This window comes from Accipiter gentilis, chromosome 14 (genome assembly GCF_929443795.1).
Source record: "Accipiter gentilis chromosome 14, bAccGen1.1, whole genome shotgun sequence".
Classification (NCBI taxonomy): domain Eukaryota; kingdom Metazoa; phylum Chordata; class Aves; order Accipitriformes; family Accipitridae; genus Astur; species Astur gentilis.
The window spans coordinates 2,446,197-2,462,746 of record NC_064893.1 but is presented as its reverse complement, the minus strand read 5'-3'; the positions used below and the strand labels follow the sequence as shown (position 1 = coordinate 2,462,746).

General features: G+C 43.5%; 1 protein-coding gene across 4 annotated transcripts in view; it reads right to left on the bottom strand.

The window, feature by feature from the left end:
- Positions 1-16,550, bottom strand: part of PDE1C (phosphodiesterase 1C) — a 360,443-nt gene that overhangs the window by 10,839 nt on the left and 333,054 nt on the right. For 2 of the 4 annotated variants that reach the window (XM_049817291.1, XM_049817294.1), the window contains exons 18-19: positions 13,023-13,088; positions 1,727-2,808 (exon numbers count right to left, since the gene is read on the bottom strand). In XM_049817291.1, coding sequence (XP_049673248.1) covers positions 2,639-2,808; positions 13,023-13,088 — 236 coding nt within the window. In that variant the 3' untranslated portion in view covers positions 1,727-2,638. Of the gene's footprint in view, positions 1-1,726; positions 2,809-2,913; positions 2,960-13,022; positions 13,089-16,550 lie in introns of those variants that run through there. The other 2 variants (XM_049817293.1, XM_049817292.1) reach the window with 2 other exon arrangements.

Genomic DNA, 16,550 nt, shown 5'->3' with positions numbered 1-16,550 from the left:
CTGTACAGCCTATTTGTGTAAAACATTTCAGGGTATTCTACAAGCAAAATACAGTTCTCGGGGAATTCCTAGAGATAAATCACATTTCATAAGCAGGAGGCGTTAAAGTGCATTCCTTTGTATTTGGTTTAGGCAGTGACCCAGCCCAGCTGCTGGAGTCACAAGTTATGGTGGTGGTGAAGGTCAACACCACAAACATGAAGCGCAGGGTAAAACAGATGAAAATAACTGAAACAAGGTGACATCAGAGCATTTGGGCAATGGAGATGTCTAGCAAAACACTGTGGAGAGGTGTCAAACTTCAGGGTGAGTGTGCCCAGAATTGCAGTGATCCTCTCTAAGGGAGCGAGGGGAATCTGTAACACTGCAAAACCACATCAGCTCTTTTCATGCAACAACCAGCCACAATTTTAATGTGACTGCCGCATAGCACTGCTACATACGCTGGCTGGTGCAGTTTTGATGTTGGACATAGTTACAAACCTGTAGTGTATAACAGAATGCAAATTCACAGTGAGTAACCTTTTAGAAAATATAAATAATAGAATTGGTAGGTAGCAAGGATACTTGTAAGAGAGCAGGGTCAGCCTAGTTTTTGTAGAAGAAATTTTGCCTCACAAAACTTTGAGACTTCCTTGGAGGAACCAATACTGGTTTGTAGTTCTCCATTTTGACAAGCTCCTACTCCAAAGCCTGTCAAAGGTACTGAGCTGTCATGGATTAAAAGAAGATCATAACATGTGATCTTAAGATGGGTAAATAACTGGTTAACAATGGGGGAAAGGGAAAAAAAAAAAAAAAAAGAGTAGGATAAAATGGTCAGCATTCATAGTAAAGGAGGATTGTCCTCTCTGCTATTCAACGTGCTTATCCAGAAGATGTGATTTGGAAAAGGTGTGGATGGAAGAAGAAAACAAGCAGGGAACAGAAATGAAGGATATAAGGTTAAAAAAATTTAAAAAGGAGCAGCAGCAGCAGCAGAAGAAGCAGCAGCAGCAGCAGCTTACTTCAGTGTAATTGGCAAAACCACCAATTCAGTGTTGGTAAGTGCAGATCAATGCATATGGGGAGAGGCAAACCCAACTCCCCAACTCCATATGTGCATTTGGGCTATAAATTAATGAGTATTTATTATAGATAATTCTACAGAAACTACTACTCAGTGCTCAAGGAGGTTCAAAAAGGAAAGTACAACTTTAAAAACTATTCCAAAAGGCATGGAAGATGAAACAGAAAGTGTCATTACATTATTTTATAAATTTCTGGTATACCTGCATCCTGAGTACTCCATTCAGTACTCATTCTCTCCTTTCAAAAAGAGATTAAAAAAAAAAAAAGAGAAAGAGAAAAGCAGCAAGGAAGATAAGAAGTAGAGTAGGTTTGCTTGTAAGGAGATGTCCTGGGTTCAGCTGGGGTAGAGTTAATTTTTACAGGAACCTGGGAGGTGGGGGCATAGCCGGGGCAGCTGACCTGGACTAGCCAAGGAGCTATTCCATACCATGGGACATCATGCTCAGTATATAAATGGGGAGCGGGTGGGGGGGTGGTCTCTGTTTTCGGTGGGGGCAGTGGCGGAGTGTCAGTCCCGGGTGGTGAGCAGTTGCACTGTGCATCACTCTTTTTGTATACTTTTTCATTAGTACCATTGTTGTTGTTGTAATTTCTTTGTGTTGTCCCAGTAAACTGCCTTCATCTCAACCCTCGAGGTTCCAGTTTCTTTTTCTTTTCTCTCCTCCATCTCCTCCCCATCCCACCGGAGCGGGGCGGAGGAGTGAGTGAGCGGCTGCGTGGTCCTTTGTTACCGGCTGGGCTGAAGCCACAACAGGAGAGTACAAACAGGACAGAGTTCACTGGCCTGGAAAGGGAGAGCTGAGGTGGTACGTAAATCATGAGGGGCCCGGAAAAAGAGGGCAGAGAGTTATTTGCCACTGTTTCTCACAGTGTAAAACCTGGGGGCAAGAGGAACTTCTTCAGAGGGGGCACGTTCAGCTATGAAACTCAGGCCCATGGGTTTGGTGCTCTCTGTGCACCAAGAGAACACATGGGATCAAACTCAACTAAATTAATGCCACAAAAGACAATCGGTGTTATTTAATGTCCATCAGAGTTTGTGCAATGAACAATTTTAAAGCTGTGCTATGTCTTCTTTTCCCAATGAGTGAAGCAAGAGGACTCTGTACTCTGGCCTCCTACCTTCTTCCGCCTGAATACCCATCACAATAATGACAGGAGGACATTTATTCTCAGTACAGCTAGGCAAGAAAAAACTTTCCCAGGCTGCCTGAAACAGGAGTTGTCTTACCTGTGGTAGGCGGAAGGTCACACTGAGAACACCATAAGGAGCCCAACAATCTAGGAAAGCATTAAGTTCCTTAATTTGACAGGAGATAGCGGTATACAATTACTTCTTTTAAGGTAACAGCCAAAAATTTAGTACTAAGTGGGCACGTGCTGCAATAATAAGAAGGCTATTGAGAACATTTCTGTCCATTATATTGTTTAGCTAAATCATACACTTGCTTTTATCTAGAACTGCAGCTGCTGTACAATGCAGTATGGCCTCTGCAATGATTACACAATGCCCTCTGACTGCCTGTGAGAAGCGTCGTTCCAGAAGATGCCTCTTTATTTTCTTCTGCTATTTCCTATTCCAGCTCTGGGAAATATGTTGGATCTTCTTCATCCTTCCCCTCTGGTCAAGCAGCTTACATCTCACCAGATGTTCCTCCGATTTCTTTTGGAAGGCTGGGAAATAGTCTCCTGAGCTGTGAGTGGGCCTCCTGAGGTGACACAGCTGAGGTTTGATGGCTGGCAGTGACAAAGGAAGAACAATGATGGTTACCATGCCTAGCATTCACTTGCTGGTGGACAAGAAATTAATTCCTCAGAAGCTGCATCCATCTCACTCGGCACAGCCTGTCTATGCAAAGGAAGGTTTCTCAGTCTGAAAGCCAGGACTCTTTTGGATTAATGGGTAGTTACAGAGAGGGTTAGGAAAAGGTTCAGGGGAAAAAAAAGTGAAAATATGAATCATAAGTATAGATGTAAAACTCTAGAATGAAAAACATAGACATCTCCAAAAATTACAATTTGGGCAGTTAAGAACTTTGGAATACTTGATCTTGAAATCATACCCTTACTTGGACATTCCAGAAGACTACACCAACACAGGTGAATCCCAAGGAACATTATCAAGGTTAGGAAACAGCAGTTTAGACAGAAGATGAAAGTGCCAAAAGTCTAAATGTAGAAGCAACTTTATACTTACCTATGTACATGTAGGTAGCTAAATACCTGTTTTCAAAATATCATTGAACAAGGTCATTTTAAGGCAATAAATCTGGCTTGAGATCACATTTCCCAGAATTCAGGAATAGGTGGATCTGAGGGGTTTCGTATGATTTTCCAGTAAACTACAGGCCATGGTGAAAGTCACAAGTGGGCTACATATGTACCTGACTATTATCTACTTCTTGAATCTGTTTATTTGAATCTCTGTCTTGCTTTCTTATATCTTTAATTAGGTAGAATAAAAAATTAAACATTAATATGACCAAAATGTACTCATCTTATGTTTAGTTATTATTTGCAAAATAACCAAGTAATAAGTCAATAATTAGCATGATAAGCACTTTAAAAGAAAAGTCATTGCTCTCAGCATGAATCCTAAGAAGCAAAAAGATTCCCGTGTGAGCTAGCTAACATCAAATGCTAGAACAGTCACACTCTCATCTTGTTAAACTCTTTGAGTGATTAATCATACTCTAAAATGTCTTGGGAAACAAAAAACCCTATGGATTTCATAAACTTTAGAAATACATATCCACATCTATGCATAATCATAATCTTTCCTGTTCTCAAATAGACTAGATTGATATTCGTTAAAAGCTTGAAAAATATCCAGGTGAGTTACTGTTCTTGGAGGCACATCCACTTTTCAGATTAATTCCATTTTCTGTACTCAGCACGGATTCAGCCAAACTGTTATTGGATTTTTCATTGCTCAGCATGGGGGAATGTTTATTGTTAACTGGAATTTTACTGGAGTTGTTGCCAGCAGAGATGACTTGGCTAATAGGTTTAAGAGGGTTTATCCAGAATACTGACAGTGCTGTTTATCATCCTCATACAGGAGTTGATAAAGGGGATCCATGACATTTAATTTCTTCAGGCTTTAGTGACTCAAAGGGATGAGGAAAAGAGTCTTCGGAACTCTATAGAGTTCTGTTCCCAGATTTCTCACTGACTTCTTGTGTGACCTGGGCTATAAGATTTATCCCAGTTTCTCCACATGTAAAACGGGAATAAAAATGAGAATACTAACCTCACAGGGGCTTTGTGGGCTTCAGGAGCTTCACACATCAAGTGTTGTAAGTATTACAAGTTTCTAACCTTGATGCCACTAAGGCATGGATTTCCTTTTTTTTTTTTTTTTTTTAAATTTAGGGAAAATAAATAATTATTTTTTAAGATCATGGCTACCATCAAGGCAATGAAAGCAGAGAATAGGTATTTGGACAGTGCCAGAGTAGACTGGAATAGTTACACAAGTAGCATCATGCAGAAAGACTATCTGTGTGTCGTTCAGACACTGATTTAGGAAGGAGGCAAGAGTGCATTAGCCACTCTGCTCTGGCCAGTGGGATGCACAACCAGCATGTTACAGAACAGCAGTCATACAAACCTCAGATTTGGCTAGGATGGCATCCACGCAGTATTTCCTCTCATCCTTTCTTTGATACAACTCTTCTTTTGACTCTTGAGAGAGGTCAGAACTCCCTCTAGCTGCTTGGTATAAACACCTACCCTATGTCAACATTATGCCTTGATTTGCTTAAGATAAAATGGTCATCACAGATGAAGGAATGAATGCCAGAGCTGCTGCTTAGTAGACAACTGCAAATGAAAAATAAGTGTAGACGGCCAGGAAGATCTCACCCAGCACTAGTCCTCAGGTTCTGCTTGCAGCCCTACAGTTAAGGGCTGCCAACCTCATACCACCCTATGCCCTTCCTGAGGGACACACACCTTTAACTGATATATTTTCAAAGAGTTCTGCTAAGCAGAAATGGGTATGTAATCTGCTTCTAAGTTTTTGGTAAAACCCCATAGGTTGGATCTGATGCACCTTAGATTTAACTACAGATATCGTGTCAAAGTGGGGCAGGATTTGAGGTTATCTGCTGTATTGGTTTTATGTGGCAAGGTTTTGGTAGCGGGGGGGGGTTACAGGGGTGGTTTCTGTAAGAAGCTGCTGGAAGCTTCCCCTGTGTTCGAGAGAGAGCGAGCCCATACCAGCCGGCTCTAAGACGGACCTGCCGCCGGCCAAGGCCGAGCCAATCAGTGATAGTGGTAACGCCTCTGTGATAACATTTTTAAGAAGGAAAAAAACGTTGGGACGGGGAGAAACTGCCGCCGGAGTGAGGAGTGAGAACATGTAAGACAAACAAGCCTGCGGACACCCAGGTCAGTGAAGAAGGAGGGGGAGGAGATGCTCCAGGCGCCGGAGCGAAGATTCCCCTGCAGCCCGTGGTGAAGACCCTGGTGAGGCAGGCTGTGCCCCTGCAGTCCAGGGAGGTCCACGGTGGAGCAGATATCCACCTGCAGCCCGTGGAGGACCCCACGCCAGAGCAGGCGGGTGCCCGAAGGAGGCTGTGACCCCGTGGGAACCCCGCGCTGGAGCAGGCTCCTGGCAGGACCTGCGGATCTGTGGAGAGAGGAGCCCACGGAGCAGGTTTTCTGGCAGGACTTGTGACCCCGTGGGGGACCCGCGCTGGAGCAGTGTGCTCCTGAAGGACTGCACACCGTGGAATGGACCCATGCTGGAGCAGTTCGTGAAGAACTGCAGCCCGTGGGAATGGCCCACGTTGGAGGAGTTCGTGGAGGACTGTCTCCCGTGGGTGGGACCCCACGCTGGAGCAGGGGAAGAGTGTGATCAGCCCTCGTCCTGAGGAGGTGAAGCGGCAGAAAATAACGTGTGATGACCATAAACCCCATCCCTGTCCCCCTGTGCCGCTGGGGGGGGCTTGGTGGTGAAATCCGGGAGTGTAGTTGTGCCCGGGAAGAAGGGAGGGGTGGTGGGAAGGTGTTCTGAGATTTCGTTTCATTTCTCATTACCTTGCTCTGGTTGATTTGTAATAAATTGAGTTAATTTTCCTAAACTGAGTCTGTTTTGCCCGTGACAGTAATAGTGAATGATCTCTCCTGTCCTTATCTTGACCCGCGAGCCTTTTGTTATATTTTCTCTCCCCTGTCCCGCTGAGGATGGGGGAGTGATAGAACGGCTTTGGTGGGCACCTGGTGTTCAGCCGGGGTTAACCCGTCACATCTGCAAACACATTTACAGCAGAACAACTAATAGATTTCAGAGAACGATGCAACTTGTACAATGCTTATATGAAGGAACAAGAATTGTTCATTTCCCCATCCCTCTTGCCCCCTCCATGCATAACACAAAAGCAGCCTACTGCTACACTCCACACAACTCCAATTAGATTAATAGCTTGAGGCACTACACCAGAAGCTATTATTTTATATTAGCAGTGATGGATACTCCTGTAAGCAGACATAGCTAATGCATGAGAGACTGGTTTGGAAGCAGAAGTACATACACAGCAGGGCAGGTGAACAAATGTGCCACATTTGCCACAGTTTAAACCATTCATCCGTGAGTCAAGAAACCACAGGAGTACCAAATACTGCCACAAGTTCTGCCCTTTAAAATGATCCTAAGATGTGCCATGCATCCACTGGGTGAGGTCAACAAGACAGCCGATCAAAACCCAATTATTTTGCAGATGATCACTTGAACTAACAGTCCAGACAATGCCAAGAGCTTCAATCTCATGGATAATCTGAACCAGAGAAAAACATTTATTGAGGAGTTTGCCCTCAGATAATTGAGCATGATGGACATTTCACATGAGCTTGAAGTCAGGGGATGCATCACCACAGTCCACAAGAATTATTGTACACTATAGTAAAAATTTTAGCTGGAATTTTCCTGGTTCCACTGACTTCCCTACAAATACACTCATTTGCAATAGTTTTTACCCCATTGCAATAAGAAGGAAATCATTGCTAACAATGCTTATTGACAAAAATACTATATAGTCATCTTGAAGTATTTCAAACTACTAAAAGTTGTTAGAGCAACAAACACTCTTGATGTTACATAGCAATTCCACTCTGATCAGAAAACAGAACAAGACAAGGCAAAACACTGATATCCTTTTCTTTTCCTTTCCAAGCATTTTAAAGCAGATAGATATAAACATTTCTATTCATTCAAAGGGCACATCCCATCAAAAAAGCCATTGAAATGTCATTTTCTTTAATGTCATTACTACAGTCACTGAGTGAATAGCACATTTTTTAGACACAAATACCTGTTGGGAAGCAATTTGCCTCTGATAAAAATTAAGAACAGTCAGCTGAGCAGCCACATCTGCAAATGGAATTTGAGTGGTCACTAGTGGCACTTAGTACTGGAGGGAAAGGAAAACGTGGCAGGGAAAGAAAACAGGAAACTGGAAGGGTGAAAACCCATTCACACCTGTCCCCAAGCTAGTGGCAGTCTGCTGTCATGCTGCTGCCTCTGCTTCTGGAAAAGGACCCAACCATGGCTTTCCACCACGTTTGCACAGAAGGAGTTCCAGCAATGAAACACACCTGGTTCACAGTGCAGCACTGGTGCTGGAGGAGGCCAGTTTGGCCTCGGCACTACAAGACAATGCAGGTGAGTGTAGATGACGGTGAAGAGTGAGACATTGCTGTCTCTCCCAGCTGTCCTTGCCTCACGAGGGGATGCTGTGGATTTGCAGAGACACTGGGATGGAAACAGTGTCTGGGACACAGCTTGGTCCAGACAGAAGTACTCCTTACCCATCTCCAGACACTCACACGAGCACTAAGGTTCTCTGACACAGCATGGATAAGGCATTAATGTGTTCCCTTGCTGAACCAGCTGTGGTTAGTGGCCTGTGGGGACATCCTGAAGACAGACCTTCTGCCATCTCTTCTGACCCCTCAGCCCCCTGCAGAGCTACTGCAACTTTTGCCTTCAACTACTATGCAGGCAGGATAAAGAAAATCCTAGAAAGACAACAGGGAAGGTGAAAGGCTTTTATGATCAGTAAAGCTGATTTACTGATTTAGCTAAAATATTCATCAGTGAGGTAGGGGAACTAGTTCATTGGGAATTTTTACTGGGAGATGACACAGGAAAGCTAGGGATACCGGCATTTCTAATTCAGCGTTCTGCTGCTAAATCAAGGGAGCACATCCAGGAGGGATTCTCCTTTCTCCCTTTTGCTGCCTTTGCCAACAAAGGAGATATTCTGCTGTAATTATCAGGAAGATCCGCAGGAAAGAGGTGCAGGAGAACCAAGACTGCGCTCCATTAGAGATGCTCAAGAAATGTTCTAAACTTGGGAAGAATCAGTCTCCTAGGAGTGTTAAGAAAATCTGTGTGTTTATACAAAATACACTGCTCTCTCCGATGAGGCACCTCAAGGAGAGAGTCCAAAGACTCAATATTATTCTCATACTAAATCCAAAACGTAACGCTATACCAGCTACTAGAAAGAAAATTAACTCTATCCCAGCCAAAACCAGGACAGACAGCGATAGCAGTGATGGGCTATTTTTACAGTTTGGAAGAGCTGTCATTTGCCTGGCTGTGCTTTGGTCACAGATCCAAATGTTCTAGGTCTGAATACGACCAACCTTTCCTTCCACCACACCAGCGTCACCTCCGTGCACTTGCTTCACAAAGCTTGACTTACTTCCATGGCGGGCTGTGTAACCGACCATCCCAACCTATGGCTCAGGTTACACTTTGGCTTTCCTTCAGGCTGCGGCTGTCAAAATCATCCCTCTCGTGCCCCAGGAAAAGGGTTTGTGTCCAGCCAGAGCAAGTCCCTAGTCCTCCTGGCTGTGGGGCCTCATAGGCTTTAGCTCTGGCACAGCGAGGGGACGGCTAATAGGGGTGGTCTCTGGGCTGCAGGGTTGATTTCTGCCATGGCCTGAGAGAAGAGTTAACAGCATCAGGTTTGTCCTTGGGAGCCGGGTGGCAGAGGAGGTCTCAGGGACACCCAGCAGGTGGCCCAGTGCATGGCCACCAAGGGCAGGGAGAGACCCCTGGGCCTTCTGGGCACAGGGACAGCCTGTGGAATGATTGCTGGAGGTGACTTAATGGTATGACAGCCCCCGCCCCGCCCCCATCAAGGGAAGTTGAAGCTCCAGGGTGGAATGCAGTGGACACGTAAAGAATCGGTTCCATGGTAGTTCCCTAAGCAGCATAACCTGCAACTTTAGATGTTAGCAACACCAGGGGAGCTTGGTATGCTGACTCTGAAAAGTAACATGGAGGGTGGAGCGGAGTGGAGATGCTGCGGCCAGGCTCTGTGATCATAGGGATAGGGAACTGGAATGATAGGAATGAGAACGGTTCGTCCCTGCATTGAATCCACTGAAGCAAGGAGGTAAAATAATGGGGGTTCTGTCTAGCTAATGCCCTACTTCTCATTTATATCACACATGCCCAGCTCTGGGGTACTGACATGCAACGTTATGTCATTTGGGTGAACTTTGTTCATTATAATATCTTTATAATACCAAAACACACCTCCATCCCAGAAGTTGCCCACCTCCAAGGTGTGACTGCTCCCTGCACTGAGCATGTGCTCTGAATTTTCTCTAGCATATACCTTGAAAAGCAAAGCGAGAGAATTTTATACCAATCAAAGTAAAGGTACGTATGACTAGAGTCACTCAAGCTCCACCTAAAAAATGAGAAAATATAAAAGGGCTTAAGAGAGGAGAAATGTTAGGGAAGATACCATCATAGACAAGTCGGTAGGACTCTGCAGCGCAGGTGCCAGGCCCATCCAGGAGACAGGGGCAGGGACGGGCACACCTACAACATGGCTCAGGCAGGGACTGAAGGCCCCAGGCTGAGCTGAGACATGTCCCCTGGGCCCTTGGCAGGAGACGGGCAGGGTGGGGGTCCCAGGGGAGGCCGGGCCCAGCCATTGAGGCCTATGAGCACTCCTAAGATCCTGACAGAAATAGACTTCCAAATGTTTCCAAGCCACAGGAAGAAAAATGTGGTCGCTCAGTGATTGTAAACAATACTTCTGGGTACGTCAGTATCCCTACTGTGCTTCCTCACCATACAAAGTGCAGGCTCCTTGGAGAAATTGTTGGTTCATCCTCTTTGCACTGAAAAAAAGGATTCTTTCCATCAGGCAGCAGACATGGCCATGGCAGCTGGGCTCCCTGCAGCATTGTGAGATGCATCTGAGCTGCTGGCGGACTCTGTTTTCACCAATGGTCAAGCCCAGGTGGGAGCACTTGCAGGGTTCTCTCCTGTACGCAGCCACCTAACGTAAAACTTCCCCAGCTTTGTGACCTCTCGTGTGTTTCTTCCTCTCGTGCACTTCAAATTGAAAAGGCACAGCTTCAAATGTTAGCTATGAGGAAGACTCACCAACCTGCCAGCAAAGACACGGATGGGATCACGCACACACGTGCCTGTTCTTGTCAGCCTCACTCCTTCAGAAGTGAGACTAAATCCAATGCAATAAAGCTTCCCCTTTTTATTCAAGAAGCCGCCTGTGATGAGCAGAAAAAACCAGCAAGACAATAGCATTTTCTCAATTACAAAATTGTGTGTGTGTGTTTACAGCACTGTTTCTTAGCCATACATCAATTAGTGGCTGCTTCCAGCAAAAGCAACCCCCCTGAAACATGATCTATATAGAGCATAAAGAAACAATACCATAATGGCTGTAAACAAAATGCATGACTGGACTACATACGTGGAAAATATCGCGCTATTATCTACTCCCCATCACATACTATAAATAGTTGTTTAGGAAGGGCTGATTTGCAAACTGTACCAGAGTAAACAGTTTGCTGTGTAAGCCACGGTAACAGGGCATGAGCAGGAAGGTACCACTGTTAAACAGCCAAAGAGAGAAAACCCTCTGGGTCCCTAAACCAATCAGTGCCAAAACATACACTGAGGTGGGAGATATCTAACAAAGATAAAGTCAAAACACAGCTAGTCATTTCTGTTAGTGCCAGACAGAAGGCACCTTCCTATAATTCAATGTCAGATCATCACAGTGAGTATTGCTACTGGAAGTAAGGCTGGCAACAAATCCACGGTGTCTTTTTGCAAAAAGGGACACTATTAGGTTGATTGCTCCCCTCTTTTGAAGGTGCATCCTCCCAGCTGCTGTTCTTCTAATCATAACAACAGATCTCTAGATTGGATAGTATTAAAGGGGAGTAAATATTATGATTCCCAAACAGATGAGGAAACTGGAGAACACAAGAAGGGTTTGAGCAAGGTCACTTAGCAAGTCAGCAATAATGAAAGGACTGTACCTGGTAGCTTATGCCAAAACCCTCTCTTCTGCATTTATGTTCTCTACCTTCTTATTATAATGGTGGTCTGCAGGCTCAGAACAAGGATCACACATAAGAAAGAATACGGGATTTGTTGTTTGCAGGTACTCATTAATAGAACGATGGGTTAAAAGTGGTATGGCGTTGGAGAAATGGATGAAAAACCCTGCGTAAGCATTACTTGTTAAAAGTAAACAAGGGACCAATGCAAACATGCCAAAATGTATAAAAAGTGAACTAGTTTTGAAATTACATCTTTTTATATTAGATGAGATTTATCGCTGTAGTGTGACATGAATGTTTTATTCCACAATATTTCCTTAAGATTTTTTTTTTTCTCCAAAAAGCAAGACCTCTCCAAAATCTCTCCAAAGAGCAAGACCTCTAAATGCCACCTGCAAGAAAATCCTGGGTGAAAACATCCATAGTAGTAGCCTCCTCTATGAATATAAATTTAAGAATTTAATAACTGCTGGAACCCTATAAGAAATAGGCAACATACACAGGTAATACTTAGTGTCACTGCCAGTGGTGAGAAACTTCAGAAGGTAAGAGGATGTATTTGTGATAGTTCTTGTTCCATGCTTTCTACCTAAAAAATGTCTTGGGTTAGATACAGAGGTTTAAATTTGACTTTCAATGATTATCCATTCTTGTTCTTGAGCAGGACAGTAATCCATGGATCACATTGTTTTATTAAGGGAATACAGAGTTTTGAAATCTCTCACATCCCTGCTCGTTCTTTTCCTTACACCCAAGGGGTGGCTACAGCTATGCCTGGGGAAACAATCTTCTAAGGTGGTGACTGCGAAAGAGCATTACACCATGAGCAGCTTGGAGAACTGAAACAGCACAGAAACATTCTGCTGCACATCGGCATCTATAAGTGGAGCCACACCATACCTCAGCTGCTGGCACAGCAGTCATTGATAAAAATACCTGTAGCAAAAATTTTAAAGTACTTTGCTTTAAGTTTGGAGTTTTTTTCTTGGTGATTTCTTGTCTTCCTGCATCCTCACTCTTTCTTTCACATACTGTGAATCATACATATATGAATGCCCTTGCATATGCACATGCAAGATAGTATCTTGTTCACACTAAGCCATTATTTTGTATAACTGCTTCATATTGCCCTCCCTTTCTTCTGACAGTTGTGTGGGACAAGGATGAAGGGATTAAGAAAATGGTTATCGTGATAAAATAGAGACAGCAGAATTTGGTAGATGGGAAGGGCACCAAAAAAGCTATGCTTGTGTCCACAAAACAGCCTTATTTTTTTCCCTTCAGCATCTATGTCCATGTGATAAAGGCCCAAATTAATTTGCCAATCGAATTAAAATAATCTGTGAAGCCTGCACTGCAAGCCACAAAATGTAAGATATTTGTTAAAAAAACATGAAATGCCATAAAGACCATCAAAAACAACAGTTCATTTGTTCAATCCCAGTGAATGGGTTTAACTTTTTTAATGTGATGTGTAAGTCATGCCATACCTGGAGAAGAAGTCATCTGTTTACGTCCATCTCCCAAATAGTAGGCACTCTGAGTGCCTATTTCCAAAGCTGCACATATAAGCAAATTAGAGTGAGGTGGTACCAACTGACCTGGCAATGTAAGGCGGTTTGTCGAGGAACCCGAGCCTGGTAAGTCAGCTGAACGTCGCACCGGACCTTTAAAAAGAAAGAGTAGTTTCAGCAGAGATGGATGAATGGTAGTCCTGCCAGCTATGAAAATGCTTTTTGTAGTGCTGCCATCACTATGAGGTGTTTGTTGTCTTCTTTCTGCCATTTCTTATCCATGGTACACTGGGAAAGTAGCCTCACTTCTGGGACCTTTCCATCTAAAGGAGCCAGTATCAAAAGTATCTTTCTTTTTATCACTTACCAGGTTTGGGTTGAGATACCCGTTATTGATTCTGGAAATTTTATGTTCTTAAGTTTTGGACCTATGAACTATTGCCAGATCTCAGACAGCTTTCCCTTCAGCTACCTCCATGTCCTCACAGAACTGGCAATTGCCAGTTTTACTGCCTGGCACAGCTCTGAAGGCAGTTACACAGCACTTACCTTGTTTCTGTGGTGGTTCAGCAAGCGGCTGGCATCACTTTGGGAACCACTGGTTGGTAACGGCTCTGGATATTTATGTCATTGGCTATATGTGCCAGAGAAAGGACTCTGATACTGTATTTGCAAGTGGAGGTGAGTCACGCAAATCATTAGATGCCTTTTCCAAACCATCTCGTCTCCCTTCTTGCTTATGTGGCAGTCAGTAGTTTTGATTCGAAGGTCACAACTGACTACGTCAACACCCTCAATATCTAACAGAAATTGGCAGCTTGGCTTCATCTCTGCTTGCACTGGACTGGAGATACATGCAGACTCAAACAAAGCCGGTAAGGTATAAGAATACAAGCAGGTACAGTGGCGAGCAGATTGCATGTTCTTCAGGAATTCAATTCCAGTGAACCTCTCAGAGAGGAAAGGAGTGAATTGAAACAGGAATTTCTGGCGAAAGGGAATGCACAAATCCTTTCACACTTGTATTGAACATCTCTGAACTTTACATCCTCCTTACAGAGAATGGCTTGGTCTCTGCCACTCTTTATCATTATTTTTTCCTTTTTTAAGGAAAAGATCAAATAGAAAAAACAGCAGCAAGATGGGAAAATTCTGGTCATTACTTATGTGGTGTGATGACTCCTGCACAGACACCACCCGAGTCTACCTGTGGAATACAATACTTTGTAGAAGGTGCTATGTAGACATGTAGCTGAAATGCTGTGAAAGGAGGTCTATAAGCAACACCAGAACACAGGACACCAGCCCTGTGGGATTGATACTCATGCTCCAGGTGGCACAGAAAAAATCACACAAACAAGTGTTTCAGTGCGCATGAGTGTGGTGTGTTGTCGTTGGTTTAGCTGCTCTTATGGGCTGTGGTTTCAGTCAAAAGAGAAAAGGGGAAAGGTGAGGTTGACATGTCTAATCCCCAAACAAGTAGAGATTTACCTTGGGGTCCTTAAATAAGCTATTTGAATTCTCTACCACAATTTCCCTGTCTTTAGGTATTAGGTAATGCCACTAATTCCTCACAGGGGCAAGTGGCGAGCAATGACTGCTGTCCAAGCAATGTTCCCACTACATTTAAAAAAAACAGAAGCTGATTATTACTAGTACTCTATGGGGAGCTGGATGCTGGAAAGCAAACAGCAAGTGCCGTGCCTGCATCGGGTGTAGAAAGCACAAGAACAAAATGAACCCTTCTACAATTTTAATTCAAATGGAGCAGAGACCTCATTGTTTTTATTTGGTAATAGGATGAACATACATGGACTCAATTACAGAAAAACTGGAATGTGGAAAAATGTTTTATACATTTAGAGACCACAAGCCTCTTCTTTCAAATAAGGAACTAAAAATAAATACATATTGTTTAAAATTATTCCCAGAACAGTTGAGAATACTTGGCATTACATGGCATCATTCATTTCGGTTTTGCTTTTTTTTTTTTTTCCTTATGAGTCTTAACAAACCAAATAATAGGGTTTTTTTCATTACCCTACCCACCCCGTCCCAGGAGCAAACTTGCGTTGAGTTTTGCTTTCAGCATGTATTTTAACTTGTTTTCTATCCCCTGGTGCAAAATAGCTTTAACAACCTGCCCCTTTCTTCCTTGAAAAATATTAGAAAACAGGTGTCTGTTGCTTGTTTTAGTTCAGTTCAATAAAGACTCCTCCATTATCAGTTTTGCTAATATAAACATACTCTAAAGTTTATGTTCAACTTCATACATAGAATTCCCTGCAGAATGCCAGCTGAGAAAAGGTTGTTTTTACAAGATCAAGATCCTTGAAGTTGGTTAATTTCCCCTTATCCTTCCTACCAGTAGGTTTAATGTTTCTTAACTTTATTTAGGACCTGTCAGTGTAGGGTTAACCACAAGAGCAGTGAAATCTATTGTCACAGATAAGCCACAATGTCCACCCTTCCTCCCTGCTGAAGGTAGTCAGTGCACTAGGGTATGACTTTGATTGAAGTGCCTACAAGAAGTTGCATCATCAGAATGAAGAGAGATATATGGTGTTACTTAAACATATTGTGGTGGAAGCAGCTCCTACCACAGCAAAGGAAGACAGTGCCACCCTGATGCATTGGCTTTACACAGATTGCCCTGCATGTGATTAGCTGTATGTATTTCGGTTATTTAGTCTTTGGCCCCAGATGCTGTGGTGGGACCAGCAGGAATTTGCATGCAACTTCCTTTGATTTCAGTGCAACTAAAAGAGTGATCAGGCCCTAGGTGTTACTTCGCTCTAAGCTCATGTTGCAAATGCAATGGCTTTTGTCTATCAGGGAAGAAGGGGGAGGAGAAAAGGGAAGGGAAATATTCCTGTGAGAATCTGGGCCTGTAGACAACCAGAAAGTCTGGTAAAAACCCAACCAGAACCCTACAATAAAAATAGCAAATATTTAAAAAAATTGCATATAAAAGTGTATAAAAATATCATCCAAGCGAGAAGAAAAGGAAAATGCTCACTTTGTCATTCTACTGCTAGGTTTTATCACTAGAAAACCCCAATGGCCATAAGTAATTTTGTTTGATACATGCACTCCTACAACCACCAGCAGAGACAACTGGACTACATATATTCCTCCTACCACTGGATAGCTTCTAAAACCAAGGTGTTATGAGTATACAGCAGTTGACACATACGCACTTGGAAGAAAACAAAAGAATACAAAATGCCAAAAGTGTGCTGTGAGGCTTGTGAATGAGTGCTGTTGTGCACTTAGGTATGAGAGTAAATACATTGCTAAAACAGCTTCAGATCCCCAGCCAGCTTGCCTGGAAGTAGCTCCACTTTCTTCTACCTGGTGGTCAAGTCACCAGAGCAGGGAGAGTTGATGCCTCGAAGACAGGCATGCGTCCTGGTCCTGCTTGGGTACAGATCAGAACCCTCTGTGCTTGCTGGGAATCAAAAGGGACATTGCAGCAACAAGAAGGCAGCCTCAGCAAGTGGAAATGCGTGGCCAGTGTTTCATTTTAACAGAAAATAATGGCACTGGCGGTGGTCACTTGCCCTGCTCCTGCTTTGATCACAGTAATCAGACGGGGAAAGGGTTGTCTGGGAT